General features: G+C 34.6%; 1 protein-coding gene across 1 annotated transcript in view; it reads left to right on the top strand.

The window, feature by feature from the left end:
* The window catches only part of ZFPM2 (zinc finger protein, FOG family member 2), a 500,701-nt gene that overhangs the window by 89,333 nt on the left and 391,961 nt on the right, over positions 1 to 19,407 (top strand). Inside the window, exon 2 of the mRNA XM_049773857.1 lies at positions 6,680 to 6,838. Within this exon, the coding sequence (XP_049629814.1) occupies positions 6,680 to 6,838 (159 nt within the window). The remainder of the gene's footprint in view (positions 1 to 6,679; positions 6,839 to 19,407) is intronic.

Below are 19,407 nucleotides of genomic sequence, written 5' to 3'. Positions count from 1 at the left end.
ATGAAAATTCTAAGGGCAACTATTGAGAACTACAAAAATGCATCTTCCTTGAACTTTGTCAAAAGGGAATGACACTTTCTTGAGCCCGTTCTGTAATGAGATGTGGAGAGCACCTTTTGTGTGTGTGTGTGTGGGGGGGGCTCTTTTTATTGCTTTTGTTTGAATTTGGAAGGACATGTTTATTTTTTTGATTTCCAATGGAATGAGCCCTTGGGTGACTAGAATACATCAAACCAAAATCATGCTTTGTGAGGCGAGCTTATTATCTGATGATGAGCTCAAATTAACCAAACAATATGAGTCGAGAGTACAGAGTGTAGGTAATAATATATACAGTTTAAGTGTTGGTCCACTGCTCCATTACAGCATATCAAAAATAGAACTTTAAACGAGAGCAAACTGTTGTTATTCGGCTAATTTTGACAGCAGATCAGTACAGGATTTTGGTGCCCTTTGTTCGTTGTCTTTTTAGTTGGGACCAGAATTTGTTCTTAGTTTATAGTTTAATTCTTATCATTTGATCATTTGCTTCATCTTGTATACAAATTGATATATAATTATCTACATCTAGTTTTACCTTCAAGATAATGAGGGGAGTAGTTATTTTGCAAATAATTTTGAATGAATATAATACAATAAATAATAGATTTCAAGACCACTATTTAAAATACTTGAAGTTCTGAGAAATGTATTCCACTGATAGGTAATCTTTTTTCTGTGCAAGAGTAAAATAATGTAAATTTTATGTGAAATTTACTAGTACTAGCTACTTAAAATTATTTAAGTGGCATTCTTTTAAAAGGTTTAGGGAATATTTGTGTATTTTCAGGCCAAACTCACCTAGTAGAATTTCTGAGCACACTGTGATGGATTATTGTAATTATTGGGAATGCTAATATTTTAATATGACTTTCTTCCCACCTGTCAGTTGTAATCAAGTCTGCCCAGTATTCTGAAACAGTCTCATTTTGCTTGGTGGCTAGTCTTGTGCAGCTTCCAGTATGCTTAGAATATTAATGCATGGAGAGGAGATTTGAATATTCCCTATCTTTCTGTTATGACAATATGTTTGTCTTGTTTTAATCAAAAGATTTGCAAAACCAAACCAAAATCGCAATCATTGAATGCCAATGTGTAAATGAGAGAAACAACCCCTTTTGGGTGGGTATATTGCATAGATAGAACTATAGAATTTGGTATTTTCCCCTCTTCATATTTGACCATGTCTCTTAATTTTTGTAGAATCTAATTTCTTTCTTGGATGCCTCTTATTCTAAAGTGCTTGGAATTTATATGAACAAAGAATGTTTGACATTTAGGTAAGGGTTAGCTTCCCTTAAAGTAATTGCTAAGAATGTTACTTAGAATACCACATATGTTGAACTATGCATGTCTTCGAATGAGAATGTACTTCACTGGTCTTGATGTTTTCCTAGAGTTCTTTGTATTGCTTATATTAATCCTCTTTTCTCAGATTTCTTCTGTGTCTTCTGTATTCTTCCTCTCTCTCAAAGTTTCTTCTTCACCCTCAATCTCCTGTAGCTATAGGATGATTTTCAGATCTTTCCTAACAACCTGGATGTGCAACCATGATTTTTTTAAATAAATTCAATAATAGGATGGTATAACCTTTTGATTTTTTTATACCAATCTATTGCCAACTTTTCTCTTACTCAGATATTATGCTACTGATGGGTAGGGTAAAGTATTTTGTTTTGTTTTATCTCATACCCAGGCTCAGTAACAGTCTGGATGCATTGTTAAGGATTAAATCCAAACTTCACTATGTAAAACATGTGCTCCAGTATTTTGAGCTATCTCGGTGGCCTAGAACTACTATGTATATTTTAAATAATGCATATGATATACATTTTGTTATATATAAAATCTATATATACTTGTACATTTTATATATAAAATAAATAACATTATGTAATCCTTAATTTTTGTAATATTTAAAATGCTGGTCTTTTTGCATCAGCATAGGATATATTTTAAATATGCATAATTGAAAATTACCCTGTAGGTATTCTGTATTACATTTACTCTAAAGAAGTCTAATTCTGTCCTTCAAAATATTATCTTTCAGCCTCTTTAATATCCAACTCATATGTCCTTTGCCAACTCAAGATCACTGATACGACCATCTTATAGAAAATTTGATCACATTTCAGCCCTGTAAAAGCCTTGTAACTAACGAAATGAAAGATATCACTGTCTATTGGACCAGCCATCGTTATTATCAGGGCTATGAATCTGCACGACCTTTAGTTTTAGCACTGGGGGTTGGGGAAACAAATGTAACCGTGATCAATTCAGATGGCCAGGAGGATGCAATGGTCTCTTTCTGAAAATGGAAGTATCTCTATGTATATACCCTTCAGAATCTTCCAGAAAACTCTATTAGGCAGCAGTACAAATACAAAAATTATTCTAAAAGATGATATTCTAAAAGATGATTGTTTTAAGCATAACATAGAGGACCACTGTATTTCTTAGTTTTGGGATGAACATTTTACAGCGAGGTAAATATGTATATTTACAAACATTAAGGACATTAATTCTGGAGAGTGTGTTTTAATATCTATAAATCAGAAGCAATTGAAGAGCTGAAATTCAGATTTCCTTATACTTGCCTGCCAAGTGGCCTCAATCAGAAGTAATTTTCTCCATGAAGGCACAGGGAGCTCAGTCGTGAGCCTTTTCTGAGTAGATATTATTATTTGTGTCAAATTATGTGTGGTGATTTTTCTGAAGTGGACTTCTGTGCCTACTAATCCATACACACGAGGTTCCTTCATTCCCCCCTTCAATGATGCTATTAATTGTGCTTGTGCTCTAAGTGTCTCTTATCCCTTTAAAATGTTAGTTTGTGGCCAGTGATTATCTGTAAAATTTTCCTATTAAAGAAACATGGAATACAGAAGATCTTTAAATCCTAAATCATAAACTCTGTGCCTATGCTAAGAGCTCCTCTGTTTTGTTCATAGCTTTATTTAATAGTATAGTTAAACAATGCTTAGTAATTTCAAATTTTCAAGTTCAGTAAATTTCATAAATCTAACATTTGCTAGGGTAGATAGACAAGTTAGCCAATAAATCACCTTCCAGTATTCAGTTCTAAACATTGACAATAAGATCTTGTGCACTTTGGACAATGAACTTAAGAATTTTTCTTTCATTGGGGATTTTGTAGTTTGTCTTTGAAAACAGGTGCTTGGAATTGCCAAGCGATAATCTACAAATAAAATAAAGTAGACCTGGGTTATGCAATATTCTATCATCAATGAAGATTTTATTACATATACTTTTTGATGAAAAATTTAAAATTATAAAAACATAACAAATAATTTGTTAAATTTATTCATTAAAATAGTAAAACATTGCAGTGGTTAGTGGTTTTATTTACTTTTAGTTAGTATATGGGCTTTTCTTTTCATTTTTGTGCAGTTGCTAAATTTGAATTTGATATACCACTAGAGGCAAACCCTATGACTATTTTTAAATAGTGGTCCTGTTATCACTGTTTCTAATAAACATTATTATGTAGCAACTTTATTTTTATAGACAGAATTTTATAAATATTTATTAATATACATGCATTTCTTTATAATAAATAATTTTATAATTAATGAATTTCCAGAAAGAAAGAATTTCACTAAAATTACCTAAAATTATTTGCTTTTACGTTAGATTTTTTATTTGCAAGTCTCAGAATATATAGGAATTTATGTTGGAATGTCATTTTTCACTACCATTGATGGTAAGGTAGTTAGTTTATATATATTTTGAGGTATAGATATAAATTATGAGCTAATTTTTATGAGATAACTTATATTAGTAATTATTTGTTTTATTAATTTTTGAGAAGATACTCTTATCTAGTGGCAGGCTATATTAGTAATTACTTTTATAGTTTAAAACAAATGTAAGAAGATATGTAAGCCTAATATTTTGGTAGACTCAGTAAAATGTAGATAGTGCTTGCTTTGGCAGTATACATACTAAAAATGTAATTACAACATCTCTAAGCATCTGTGAATAGAAAATTATACTAATATAAATGAGCAATTTTCAAGGGTTTCCCTATTTATGGGTTACCTGTCACCTATACTTTATAGCTTTAAGAAGGAATGAAGTGTCCACTTTTAATCATATGGTTTACATTATTATGTAGAAGACTTATAAGAGGTATTGAAAATACCTTAAACTTTCATATCAACAGTTTTAATTTGTTGTTAAATACTGTATTCTGACTAACTGAACTCCTCAACTTTAATTTTCAGCTCCATAAAATTAAAATAGTCAGAATTCCTAAAATGACCTCAGTGTTTATGTTAAAGACCTTGTAAGAATGTGCTTTGGAACTTGTGTGTGAAGCACAAGCAAGATGTCTTCTGTGTCTTCTTTTGATAAAGTTTGATATTAAGATAGATGAAAGTATTAAAATGATGGAAAATAGGTTTTTCCCAATATTGATAATAATGTACATTATGAGATAAACATTGTAATGATACAATATTTTCTTTGTTACTAATATGTCCTGTAGGGTATCATGTTATGTGACATGATTGCTTTAGATTTTGCTTTAGTTTTTATTTAAGATTTTTTTTTTTATTAAGAGTGAAATTGCCATCCTGGTGGTTTTTAGGGGCTACTCAGGGCTCAATGTGCTCCTATGTGTTCAATGTGCCCCCAATGATACTCAGAGGTTCATGTTTAGTGCTAGGCTTAGAACTGTTACATGTAAAATATTTTCCAGGCACTCAGTCCAGTGAGCTACCAGTACAATTCTTTGGTATTACTGTTAGAAAATGCACATCTAATGGAATGGATGAGGGGTTAATATTTAAAATGAGATTCAGGACTTTTGATGTGGTTTATAGAAAACAGAAGCCATGAGTTTTAACCTGACATTTTCAACATAAGAAAATACATGAGCTATGGATTTGAAGTGATAGCATAGTGCATAGGGTGTTTGCCTTGCATGCGGCCAACTCAGATCCGATCCTCACATCTCATATGGCCCCCTGAACCTGCCAGGAATGACTTCTGTGTGCAGGAGTAACCCAAGGTGTGACTAGGTGTGACCCAAAGCAAAAAAATAAAAAAAAAATAATATACATGAGTAGAGTGTTTGGAGCTAGGGTCTTTCTTGACATCTGTTATATTGAAGGAAAAAAGGACACTCTGGGCTGGAGAGATAGTACATGGGGTAAGCTGCTTGTTTTAGTTCTATTACCAGCAAATACATGCAGTGCTGAGCACAGACCTAGAGGTAATCCTTGAACACAGAATCTAGGAGTAATCTCTGAGCACAGACCTAAGAGTTATTCCTGAGTATAGATATAGTATAGGTGTGTAATCCCTGAGTATTGCCAAGTATAGTCTACCAATCACCAACTTCCCCCTCAAAGAATAAAAAAAATGAGACCGTTAAGAATTATTTGAGCTTTGAGATTCCCTTGTGTAAAGTCTTTGAAACTAATGCTGCCCATGAAAATGTATCAGACACTGATTGAGCTCTTTGAAGACTTGCTTTTGGAAAAATCCCAGATATGCTATTGTGCAGACCTATTCTTTAGGGCTCACACATACTTAAGCAATTAGAATGTAAGCACTTTTAAACATTATGTGTAAGATTTCTTTCTTTTCCCTTGCAAACTTCTTCACCCTTTTGAAGAGTAAAGAGAGAGAAAGACAGTCTCATCCTTTCACCTTTAAATCTTTGCCTCTGTCCGGTGATACCACTGACATGAGTGACAATTAGCACCAATCACCAGAATTGTGTTCTTTGGGTAAAATGCTTCATTGCTTCTTTGGGAGAAGAAGCAGGCTCAGCTGCATGAAAGGACTGACAGACTTTGATTCTCGAGGGCCATCAGAGTTTCACAATCGGCCACGCGCTATTCCCACGGAGTCCATTTCTGCGCCATCTGAACAATTATATCCCTCCCTTTCCTTTCACTAAAATAGGTCCATTAATGTAGTGTACCTCATTTTCATTCACTCTCAGAGAGTTGTATTTTTATTACTGAAAAAGTATCACATAAATACAAATTACTTTTTTTATTTGAAAACTACTTTTCACTTCCAGAAAAATTCAATTAATTATGAATAGGGTTATGCTTTCATCAGGGAGAGAAATATGTAATTTTTCTTCAAGCTTCAAATGCATATAATGAAACCTTTTCTCCAAATCCACTCTACAGATGGATTTTTAAAAGTATAAGCTTTATTAAAATCTCAGTTCAATTAAAATGCATTCAATTACTTTAAATCTTTATTAAAATCTCAGGTAAAATTGTACACCAATGTAAAAAAAGACTTGTACTCTTTACCAGGCAGTTAATTCAAACAAATGAACATAAAGTGCACAGTTTTGGACTGTAGGAAAGAATCTAAAACGAGACCCTGGACTTTGAAATTGGGAGTTGATAAGGATTGGGCATGGGTTTGGCCTTCTTCCAAAGATGCCTTCTCATCTTACACCACTGTTTCTTTTGCGTGTGGACATGATCTGAGCTTGTATGATAGTAAACAGTGCTACCGCTTCACCAATTCATAGAAAATATTTTCTCATTATCGTAAGCCAAATAAAAAAAGACCCTATTTATGAATTTTGTTTCACTTTCTTCCTTGGCTGTTTCTGGTACAGTGTCCCTGATTCTTTTTCAAGGGCCGCTGGAAGATACCATTGAAGAGGAAGAGGAAGAGCGCCCATCCGAGGAAACTGACCTCATCCCAAAGGGGGACTTTCCATTGGAGGAAAGCTTTTCCACAGAATTTGGGCCCGAGAATCTGAGCTGTGAAGAAGTGGAATACTTTTGTAACAAAGGTAATCCTTCATGGTTAGATGCGCTCATGGAGTCCCTTTATTCAGACAGTGTGGCCAGATTAAGAGAGCATACAGGTAGAATGGAAGAAAAAGGCCTTAGAACCCGTGCAGAATTTCTTAACAGAAAGAGCACTGTGAGAAGTAAAAAGAAATAATTCTGCTTTCATAAATCACTTTGTAGATTCAAAGAAATGTTTTTATATTAACTGGCCAATTCATTATGAAGATTTTTATGTTGATTGCCCAGTGAACCATAGCACACTGAATATTTGCCATGGATTCATTCACTCCAGTATTTATTATTCAGTGTTTATTTACTTATTCAGTTATCTGCTAGCCACTGGACTGGGCTTTGAGTGTAAAGGGGCAGATGAAGTCCCCAACTAAGGCTCTACTTAATGCCTGTTGAAAACTGTAGCTTAGGTGTTTGATAGTGTCATTCAGCACCAAGAGTGATGCTTATATGGTTGTATAGTTATGTTTACTGAAATCTAGTCAACACCAAATGAGGTTCTAATGTATAAATAAAATTACTTGAAAAATGGAAAGGGTTTAATTAAAATTATTAAGAAAGTTATTTCATGCATATTATTAGCATATGAATTTAGTAATAAAATGCTTAATAAATAACAGATAATAATTAACACATTAGATTATTTGTTGTTAAAGCATGGAAAATCTTACGTTCACTGACTTTTTCAGCATAAATTAAGGCATTTACTTTTTAAAACTATCATTGGTTACTTTTTGTTTATATGTTTTGGGGCACACCTGGAAATGCTCAGGAGTTAATCCCAGCTCTGTGCTCAGGAATCACTGCAGGTGTGCTTAGGGGACATTATGGGATGCCAAGGATCAAACCTGGGTGGGATTTGTGCAAGGCAAAAACTCTACCCACTGTACTAGTGCTCAACTCTCAACTGTAGCTGTATTGAATTGGAATGGAATTTCATTATTTCACTTTTTTAGAATGTGAGCCCAGGGAATTCCCACAGAAGACCTTAGGATCTGTTTGACAGAATCAGCCCTGATGAATCTGCACCCATTTGAAACCTAACTAGGGGACCCATTCATTTTTCATGAAGTTTATTAGTTACAATAAAAAGAGAGATTTTTTTCTGTCTGGAAAATTAGAAACTAATCTTTCTGGAGAAATTTATATATTAGTCTCAGTGACAAGACAATTATGTTTTTCCCTCAGTTGCAGAGGAGAAGATAGATAAGGCATAAACAGAGTTGATGTACTTACATGGTTAAAGTTACTGCTGTCAGGTTGAAAATATATCCCAACATGTGTTTGTACATTGTCTAAAACATGCATTTCAAATCAAAACTTATCAATAATTATAGAAAAATAAATTGGATTATCTGGACCATTTCTTCATTAAAGACTTATTATTGGAACCTAGCAACGACATAGTTGCTTTAGTGGGTGGGTTTCAGGGATAAAGAAAATAATTGAAAGTCAAATTAAAATTATATTTTCTTATTTATCAGAACATAGTTTAAAACCAATATCACAAAAAATATCCAGCTCACCAAAGCATGACAATAATATTTTAAGTTTTCTAAGGAAGTATTTTGATGAATTGGGGGAAAGTACTACTAACACATATTTAGTTACAACATCTGTTCATGTAATATTTTAGCAACTTTTTGTATAAAGCGAAAACTCTGTAAGTCATTGAAGACATAGTTTATGATAGACAAAGATTACTTATATTTTTGGATCTAGCACCTTTACATTCTATGATATTTTCAGTGTTTAGAATAATGGATTATCATGGTGTTTTCCCCACTTTACTAAGGACAGAAATTATATGTTGTTCTGAAAAGGCAAGTTTGACTTTTTAAATAAAGTTGAAAGCATCTATTAATATGAGTGAATTCCTTAGTCTTGTTGAACCATTTTAGAATGCTATTTATTTATATATAATTAAATATGACTCAACATTATTTTTATCATTAATATGCCACAGAGTTGGAGAAAAGTGCTGGTCAGAATTTTATGCCATTTATGAATGTGTAAAATTCTGGTATTTTTGAAGTGGCGGGTCTGGGTGATAGTTGAGGATAGCCAGAGCTGAGAGGCTTATGGAGGATGGGTAAATAAATAAAAAAAATCTGCTGATTTTTGGTTTCTGTGTGTGTATGTGAGTGAGTGTGTGAGTGTGTGTGTGTGTGTGTGTGTGTGTGTATGTGTGTTACTGGTCCACACCTGCCAGTGTTCTGGGCTCACTCCTGCCCTTACACTCAGAGTTCACTCCCAGCTGGGCTCGTGGATCAGATGGGAAATTGGAGGTCAATCCTGGGTTGTCTGCATGCAAGGCAATTAATTGCCTTAACTTCTGTACTCTCTCTCTCTGGTTTCATAAAAGTGTAAAAATGTTTTTATATGAATCTAAAGCTTAGATGTTCATAATTGAAAGAGGAAAAGAGGACCTTTAATAAGCCCTTGTTATCAACATAGGTCTAAAATTTGAACCTGTCACTTCTATTGAAATTGATTTCCAGGCAACATTTTACTTTGGGTTAGTTGTGTATATCATGTTTTCCATTTCACCTTTGAAACAAATGAAATGAGATGTTTATGAAGCTATGCTACCTCAAAGGTGTTGATACTACTCTTTGTATGTTTTTGCTCCAAACCTGGCAAGGTGCAGGACTTACTCCTGACTCTTCATGCTTCAGAATCACTTCTGATGGTACTGGCAGAACATATTAAATACCAGGGATTGAAACTTGGTTGGCTGCATGCAGCATAAACACCTTCCTCATTGTACTCTATTTGGCCACTGTTTTAATATTCCTAGATATTAAGACTTTTACCAAAATATTACTCCTTTTAATTTGCACCAGCCTTTGTTGTGGAGTTGTTTTAGAGCATTTGGCTTCTTGCCTCATGGTATCTCTGAGAGGAAGGAAATAAGCAAGAATTATTTCCTTGGATTTAGAGATGATGAAGACATCAAGGCTGGGTCCTTGAGCATAATGTAGTTTCTGTGGTTCTAGATTATTTATACCTCAGATATTTTATTATTTTCTTTCTTCATATACATATGTATATATAGTAGATATGAAATTATGACAAGGCTGTTTAGAATGAAATATGCTAATTTAAGTTGAGCTGTACATAGTTTAGGAAGCAATATGAAGCATTTCTAGAAAGCCACCCCTAGCAGGAAGGATCCTTTCTAGGTAAGCAATTTGTGGATACATTTGGAGGCAGAGAGCTTTGGCATGAAGCAGATCAGCAGTGAATTTGTTGCTAATTATTTGGAAGTACTCATGCTGTTAATGACCAAAGTGAAGCAGACAAGTCTTGGGATATGTTCCAGAAGCATATCACAGGATATGTGAGCAGGAAGATATGTCAGGTCAGTATCACTGTAGGCTAGGAGAATGTGTAATATTGTTCGGAACAAAGGCAAACACATCTCCATAGAAACTCATGTCGGTGCACATTGAATCTCAGTAATGATCACCTAGAAAATTTATCAGGAATTCATACAAACTGTTTTCTGATTGCAATTATCTCTAAGCCAATGCTGATAGGAAAAATAATGCCATCCAAGGTTATTCTGAAGGAAAAAGACAACTTACTTCATTGTATGCAGATAGGGAAGTCATTTGGGAATAGTGTTTAGCCAAGAAAGATGAACAAGATTGAGATCCATTCAACCTGGTAAGATTAGGGTTGAAAAAGACTTAATGGAAATCATAACAGTAGGAAGCTCTGCACCAATGGATATTCCTACCACATTGAGAAAGATGTGGCATGGACGTTGTGTAGAACATATAGGTTATATTTCTAGATGTAGAGCATATTAACTAAAATAGAATAAAATCTGAGTCCCTCAGACTTAGTTTTAGCTGTAGTAGCCCCAGAAGTAATTAATACCAACCCTCAAGCATACTTAAACAGGTATATATGTAGGTTGGTAGAAGCTTCCAGTTCTGTTCAATAGATTCAACTCAATGTGTCACAATCCATAGACTATGCATTTGCTATGTACTATGTACTCTTTTTAGTGCAGGCATCAGGGAAGCATCTGAGAGAAAAGGCACTCTCAGTTCTAGGAGGAGAGGGATACGATAAACTACTAAATTCACGTGTAAAATAAAATAGGTTTGTTGAAAATGGAAGCAGTAAGTGTAACAGAGCCACACTTAGTAAGCACTTGTGTCTGGAGAGAGCTAAGGAGAGAGCACACTGTTGTGTTATCATGTATGTGCAGTTTTAGAAAGCTACAGGTGGGTGAAACTAGAGGAGAGATTCCTGAGAAATTCTCAGGCTGGTGACCTGACCTCAGAAGTTAGTGTTTTTTGGAACCTCAGAGGTTCCTCCAAGTGTCTGGTATTATCTTGCTAGGGGAAGCTGGCTACTGAAACAATCTGTTGGATTGCCACCAATGGAAGAGATTTGGGGAGTCCCAAAGAATTAGGGTGATAATAGTGGAAAGATAGGTGTGGTCTCGATGCATTCCTACCTGAAAAGAACTTAGAAAGAACCTTTGAAAGCAGGAACTGAGGAAGCATGTTGAGAAAATGATCAAGAAATTCAGAGCAATCCCCATTAGAACCGCCCACATTTCAAGGAGAATCCCTCTGTGTGGTACTCACGAGTGTAGTTTTTATCAGAGCCTTTATTGGCACTGGTGGAGGCTGGAGGATGAGATGAGTCACTTTCTTCCTTCCACAGTAGCAGACTTGGGTGTGAGCGCTCACTATCTCGTCCCAGTCTTGGATTAGGAAGACAAAGAGGAAACCGGAGAATCAGAATCAATTTTGTTGTTGGTCTCAAATATTTCTCTTGAAAGGCTGCCAGACTCCTTGGAGCAGTAGTTTCTTCATCACCCTCTCTGGTTTCTGTTGTATTCTCACAAATATATCCTGTGTAGGTTGTCTTCTAGCTCTGTTTAGCAATTGAGATTAATGGAAAGGAAAGGACCATGCTTCCTCATATGGTAAAAATATCTGTCTAGTTTGCTGGCATGTATTCCCCACTTCTCCATGTTAATATAAACTCACAGAAATATCAGTGATGAGGCCCGAGTGATAGCACAATGGGTAGGATGCTTGCTTTGCGCGCGGCCAGCCAGGGTTTCATTCCCAGTATACCATATGGTCCCCTAAGCCTGCTAGGAGTGATTTGAGTGCAGAGCAAGGAGTAAGTAAGCCCTGATCACCACTGGGTGTGGTCCAGCCTCCCTAATATCAGCAAATTCCTTATTACTGAGAAGAGGAAGAGGCCATATCTCATCCTCATTCAAATTTGGTAGGAAGACCTTTGCTCATTTTTTATTTAATCTGGCATCAAACATTCCTGGTATTTTGATTCTTTCCTGTTTTCATGTTGTTTTGTTTTTCAGTTAAGAGGGGATAATTCTGCTATATTCATAAGCCCTTTCCAATCAATCCAGGTCCTCTTTATTCTCTCCCGCTTTTTTTTATTTCTCTTTAATGACACATGTGTTTGCCTGCTCTGATACTTGGGCAAGTGGAATTGGAATCTGCAAAGGGCAACTCTACCATAATCACCTTGAGCTTCATCAGGAAAGAGCTTGTTGCAGGCAACTCTTTCTTGTCTCTTAACAGGATTAAGGAGCTGAGCATTTTAAACTCTTATATAGAGCATTGACATTTCCAGGGTGTGTTTGGACCAGGGAGTTCAAAGAGAAGGAATAAAAACGAAAAGCCAATATGACTTTGTTTTTTACCTTGCTGGAGGAGCTGTTTGTGCAAATCGCCTATAAGCTTATTGACCTGGATCTTTGACTCCTTGTTTTCTCTGGATTTGGCTGCAGTGAAGACACTGATGGAGCCCCCGATAGAGCTGATTGAACAGCCCCCAGCTTTGCCTGGCATCTCCCTTCCTTACCCTGCCCTCCCTGTCCTCAATAGGACATTATTGTTCCTTGGCAAAATCTCTCATTTTCCCCACTCCAGTCCTACTTTTCTTTTTTCTTTCAGAAATCTGGTTGGAAATCATTTATATTTCTCTTACTTAAGTCATCTAACAAAGTGAACCGAAAAGCACAATAATTCCTTTCAGAGAATAGAAAGAGGCTCTAAGAGTGCCCTATTGGTGATTTTTAAACACAGGAGATGGGAAACAGAATAAAGGAAAACTTATGGCATTGTGTGCCACTCATTTTTGGATTTAACATCCCCCAAATATAGGATTCGTCTGGAATGAGTTTGACTTGAAAAAAAACATCACAATTGATGGACAAATAAGGGAGCATGAAAGCCATTTCTTCTTACAAAGGAATCAGCATTTTCTTGGATTGATGGGACAAAATATAAAAACCTTATTAGTGCTTTAGTATTATATATATATAAAAGCAAGATCAAGCTTTATCTGTCTGTTTCATCTATTTTCATCCTGACCTGACATCACATAATTTGAGTGAAATTAAAATGTTGGATGTTATGCAGAGCAGAAATTATTCATGATGGTATATATCATATGAACCAGGTGGGATAACATATTTTTGTATAGAAAAAGTACAAAAAGAGACAACATATTTTTACCTCTTCTCAATTAACTTTTTGATTTTTTTTGAGTTGGTAATCGACATATCTCTACTATACAATCTGAAAGGTATTTTGAAACACATAAAACTTGATAAAATAATATTAGAACTTATGAAATAACTTATAATCTGTTTTTCTCTTTCTACTTGCATACTTAAGCTCTGAAGAGATATTTACTTAAGTTCTATTCATATTCTAATTTTATCATCATAATTGTTAATAATAAAATTGATATGAAAGCATATCTCACATATTTATAGAAATTGCATTTTTGATTCTAAGGTTTGGAAGTTCATGAATATTTGCCATTTTTCATACAATCTTGAAAGTTGGGCTAAGTAAGAATTAATTTTAGCTCCTTGTATTTTATGTATGTAATATGAGCATCAGAATTTTAGTAGAAAAATTTGCATTATTGATTAATTTTATTTGAATATGAATGTTAAATTAATTATTAATTTGGATTACATAACCTCAAGAGCTATTTAATTGTTATTATGTTAATGTTATATTTTTTTGATGTCTTTGGTAGAATGAAAATCTCATGTTTCTTGAATTAAATAGATTTTAGCACATTGAATGATATATAGTGATTTGTTTTTGCTAACTTATATATATAATAAAAGTTTAAAAATTAAAAATACATGTTTTTCTCAAGTTAAATTCCTAGTAAGATATGCATCTCTACATTATTATTTAGCTATCATTTGTACCTATTTGCTCAATTTTTCTTAAAACACAAAAGAGGTTAATAATATTATAGAAATATGGGAAGATAATATGATTTATTTCCATCATATAAAATTACTCTGATTGACAACCTTGAGTCTTCATTATTGGTCACATCGTGGTGATATAACAAGTTACCATCTTAGAGAACTTAACTTGATTCTTTGTTTTTCAACCACATCTGACTCCTAATGGATTAATTCTAAAGAGGCTTGGAGGACCATATGCAGAGCTATGAATTAAATGAGTGTCAATAGTGCAAGGAAAGCACCTTAACCCATTTTCTATTTCTCTGAAATTTTCTACTCTTGGACATGGCCTTGTCTATAATCCTTTTTAAATACAAGAAATGTTTTGAGATGTTTTCTGGTTCTGCAGTAGTATTTTATTAGGTCTAAATCAACCATGATTTTCAAAGCTTTCATCTTCAGTGGTAAAATTAATATCTTGTTAGTATGTATAACGTACTATAATGTAAGAGAGTATTAAAGTATTTGAGGTCAGAAGTGGATTGCACAGAGATAGAGTGATTATCTTGCACTCAGCCGACCAGGACAAACTCATGTTCGATCCCTAGTATTCCAAATGGTCCCCCAAGCCTGCCAGGAGCGATCTGAGTGCAGAGCCAGGAGTATCCCTGAGCACTACAGAGTGTCCCCCACAAAAAAAAAGTAATAAAGTATTAAAAACTGCAGAAAATACTAAAGCATATGGCCTCTATTTTTTGATGGGATAATCTTTGTCTGGCAGGCTGAAGTCTAGGAATGTGAAAGGGAAATATAGAAGTATGGTATGGTGAATATAATTATAGTAAATATATACACACTTCTTTTGTTGTTCATCAAAGGTCAGATAAAAATAAGTGAACATGTTATCCTGATGCAGTATATACTACTAATGAATGCAGATTGCTGTTTCAGCTTCTTTTTGGAGTTCAGTGAGATTCAAGATTGTCATTGAGACTTTCTACCAATTATAATAATTATGATAGTGGAAATAAGGACCTTCATTTGCTGACTGCTTCAAAGTCAGAGATCTTGCTATCCAAAGATCATCTCTAATCGATACAATGTCCCATTATAATATGAAAACATTGCTGATATTATAATCAGATTGCATCTAAATGTTGTCACCTGGAACTTCTCACCAAGATGTGACCAAAGACACAAAATGATGAAAAAGTCATACTAAATTAAAATGTGGGTTATTTGTTCAAATGAAAATTGAGAATGTGGGACTGGAGAGCTAGTACAACGACTAGTCTGTTTGCCTTGCACTCATCTGACCTGGTTGAATCTCCCACACCATATGTTGCCCCCCACCAGATCCCGCCAGGATTGTTACTGAGTACAGAGCTAAGTGTAGGCCATGAACACCACCAGGTATGATCCCCAAACAAAAAAAATTAAGATGAATTTTTTTTCTCATATTCTATATAATTTCTATAGGAGATAAATATATCTGTCAACATCTGGGTATGGAGACACAAACTTGTTAAAGGTCCTTTTAACCTGGAATCTCTAAGCGAATACTTAATAAGCATGCATGGATTGTCAAGAGAAAGATAGATAGCCTCTGCAATTAAGCTAGTGAGTCAAGGTTGCTTGTAGAATGTTTTAATTCTTTTGGTACTTTTTAAAAGGCTATCAACATAAGCATGATTGCAATGCGTAGAGATGGCATTTTGATTTAATGAGAGGGCTATCATGAAAGATCTTTTAGACTTGTTATACTAACTGGAATGGTGATCACTCTGATTTAGTGGTATGAAATAAGCCAGTTTTATAGTGCCCTTTTCTTCTGAAGTTGATTTCAGGTAATTCAGCTGGAGAGACAACTCCAAATGAGTAAAATTGGACAGTAGCCAGGAAGTATGATAAAAAATGTTTACAAATCAATCAAAAATGGTTTGTATAGGAATTTCAGTCCTGTAAAAATGTTTGCTAAGTGAACTCTTTATAACAACTTGACCTTAACACAAAATAAGACCAAATAAAACGTGAAGAAAGGAAGGAAGGAAGGAAGAGGGGAAGAGGGCATTGTTTGCAGGAAAAGCTCTGGGCACTGTGAAAACTTTTCACTTTTCTGAAGGAAATGCAGTACAGCAGATGGTAAGAGTGGAAGTGAGATAAACATAGGAATTGGAAAAGTAAGCAATACATTTTAACAAGTTCTGTATCAAAGATCTGGAGAAGTAGAAAGATTAGACAAGGAACTGTTCTGAAACTTGACAGTGACTGTATCTCACCAAGTCTGTGTTCATAGCAGAGATGGGAAGTGGAATTGTACAGACACTAGGTAGGCTGTGATTATATTTGTCAGACAGTGAGAAGGGAAGATCTTTTGAGTATTATTTTTAAAGATAAGGTTTATATCGAGGTGGAAATCTATAACATATAAAACATGTTGTCCCCATATCTCTTTAATAACAAGGCTTATTATATTTTTTGTTTTACCAGTGAATTGGCATATTATACTCTTATTTATAGTCTTAGATAAGTTTCCTTTAACTAATGAAAATTATGGTCCAGACTAGTTATCCTACTCTTGCTTATTTCTGATTGTAGAGCACGAATACATGACTATGCATGTTCTGAAGTGAAGAGAGAAATACATAAAGGATGTTCTCATTCTTAAAAAATATAGTTTATTAAAAGAAGGAAAACCAATGTATTAGTGAGATGAGAAAATATATATAAAGCATGGAGGAAATTTTTGAACTTAGAGTTATGAAAGTTGTGTATTCATTATCAAGCTTATTTAGGATTATATATGCATTCTTCTTATATGGAAACTACTAATCAATGTGGTTCTGAGTCACTTCATTGTGTCGTTTGTTTATATTCTCATTCTGCTAACTGTATATTAAAGGGAATACCAAAGTACAGTGCACATAAAAATTCTAGCATTTTACAAAAAATATGGAGTTATAATGAAATAGAAATGGACAGTAAACATAACTTGCATAAAAAGGGAAACTCAATTTAGAAAAATAAATTATTTCCTCTGTAATAATGTAGCAGTTGGGATAACTTTTCAATTGCTCTTGTCCCTAAAATTCAGTTAATAAATGCAGAAAAATTTAAAAAATAATATGTGTAACAAAAATTGCTCATCTCACTATGACACTACCAAATACATACTAGATCTTGTATTTGTAATGTTTTGTAAATCAAAATAAACTTGTTTTAATTCTTAAAAAGTATGCAATAGTAGTTCTCAATTCAGTAGATGTAACCTTACAGTCACTCACTGTACTTTCTAAGCCCTTGATCCCAACTTTGCAATTAGAACTCTATAGTCTACTAATGGAAACATGATTCCCAAGTTATATAGTTTTAGACATCTCTAGAGCCTGAGTGTTCTCCTCTTGGAGCCTTCAGTGAAATCAATTGTTCTCCCAAGAAACAGTAGTGATCATGGAAGCTAACTTTGGTTTCAACATCCTCCTTTTGGGGAAAAAAACTTGAGTAATGCTCCTAAAATGTCCTTTACTTTACAATACATCTCTGAACTTTAAATCTCTTATCATGCTAGAATGACGCACTCTGACCATAACAAGACTTAGATCCTCTTGAAATCACTGTGTTAAGAACTAAAGGAGTGTGTAGGGGGAAATTCTCCTGTTTCTAAAAGCTTAGAGGATGCCTTGGATACTATCTCTGTTTTCCCTGTTTTATCACCACCAGCCAAGGACTTTTTGCTGGCTCTGAGGAAGGAGGTGCTGTGGGAAGATCTTGAGTAACGGGAGTCTGAATGGGTCTCCTGATAACATACTTGTGGTGCATTTAGATAGAGATCTTGAGTTTGGACCAGGCTGATGTGACCTAGAAAACATTTTTTTTTCATAGATTTGGAAATTTTATTAGGTTCAGATTCACTTGTTAGAATAGGATCCTAGAAATGACCATAGAAATTTTTCTTTTATATCTCATTGTCCAGAATTTAGTTGTATGAAGCTATTTCCCTGAAATGGAATGTGGGCAATGTGTTAATTCTCTTAGTGGGATCACCATTTGCCCTAGTCTAAATTGTTATTCTGGAATATTTCTGTCTATGCTATGGGCATTGTTTTCATTTTGTTATTAGTGCTTGATTATTAAGATAAGGATTCAAACTATTCAAAATGCATTATTTATCTAATCTAATAAAAACTACTGGATATCTTTATATATCAAACATTGTGAGGCACACTGTGGATACAGGGCAAATAAACACAGTGCAAATCCTAGGGTATATAGATAAAAGGGGATGTAGCTAGTCTTAAGTAATTACACATGTGGTAAAGGGTCATCTGACATAGTAAGAAAGGTCAGAGGAAGTCGTTTTAGAATTGCACTTCTTGCATTGGCATCAAATGAACTGGGTAAAAAATAGTAGGTGGGTAACAGGTAAAAGATGCAACAATATGGCTGCCAAGATCCTGGTGAACATGTCATGAAGAACAATAGAGAGTTGGGAAACCCTAGGAGAGTTATGGGTCAGAGATCAAGGACCAAGATCAGAAGACATAAGAAAAAGCCTAAGAAAGGAGGAGAAATTTCTTAAAAATAGAATTTATGAAGAAAATTAGAACCTCTTATAGGCCACAGTAAAGGGGAGAAATGTGAATATGATCTCACCCCAACGGTTGAGCTGCAGACAAAAACAAAACTAAACAAAACAGGGTTTATGAGAAAAAATAAGTGTGCTTCCCTATTTGTGAATTCTGAGTCATTTATCACAAGGAAATTTGAAGTAGCATTATAAATATGGTATTCACATGCAGATTAATTTTTTAAATTATTTTTCTAGAATAGGCATTCTCCCTTGACCTTACTTCTTGGCCACCTATTTTGGATGTGTGATTTGAAGGAAGCTCATTTATAATAAGTAAATTAATGCAGTTGAACACTATGCTCTGGGCATGAGTTACTGACTATGAATCATAATTTAAGTGATTATAAGGGTAGTGGCATCTGGAATGAATCTTTTTTTCTAAGAACAAAAGGTGGAACTTAGTCCTCTAAGTTCCTGTATGTAGCCAAACTGAGTACAATTTCAGGCAGAACATCTGATCCCCTAAGTCTCACCGGACTGATCCTTGAGCACAGAGTAAGGTGTGGCCTAACCAAACACCCCCAATATAGAGTAAAGGGGAAAGAAAAATTAGTAAAAACACAAGGAAACTATGGGGGCTGGAAAGATAGCAGGGAGGTAAGGCATTTGCCTTCCATGAAGAAGCTTGGTGGTTCAAATCCTGTCAACTCACATGATCCTCTGAGCATGCCAGAGCAATTTCTGAACATAGAGCCAGGAGT

Source organism: Suncus etruscus, chromosome 5, assembly GCF_024139225.1.
Source record: "Suncus etruscus isolate mSunEtr1 chromosome 5, mSunEtr1.pri.cur, whole genome shotgun sequence".
In the NCBI taxonomy this organism is placed as follows: domain Eukaryota; kingdom Metazoa; phylum Chordata; class Mammalia; order Eulipotyphla; family Soricidae; genus Suncus; species Suncus etruscus.
This window is presented reverse-complemented; position numbering and strand designations above follow the sequence as displayed.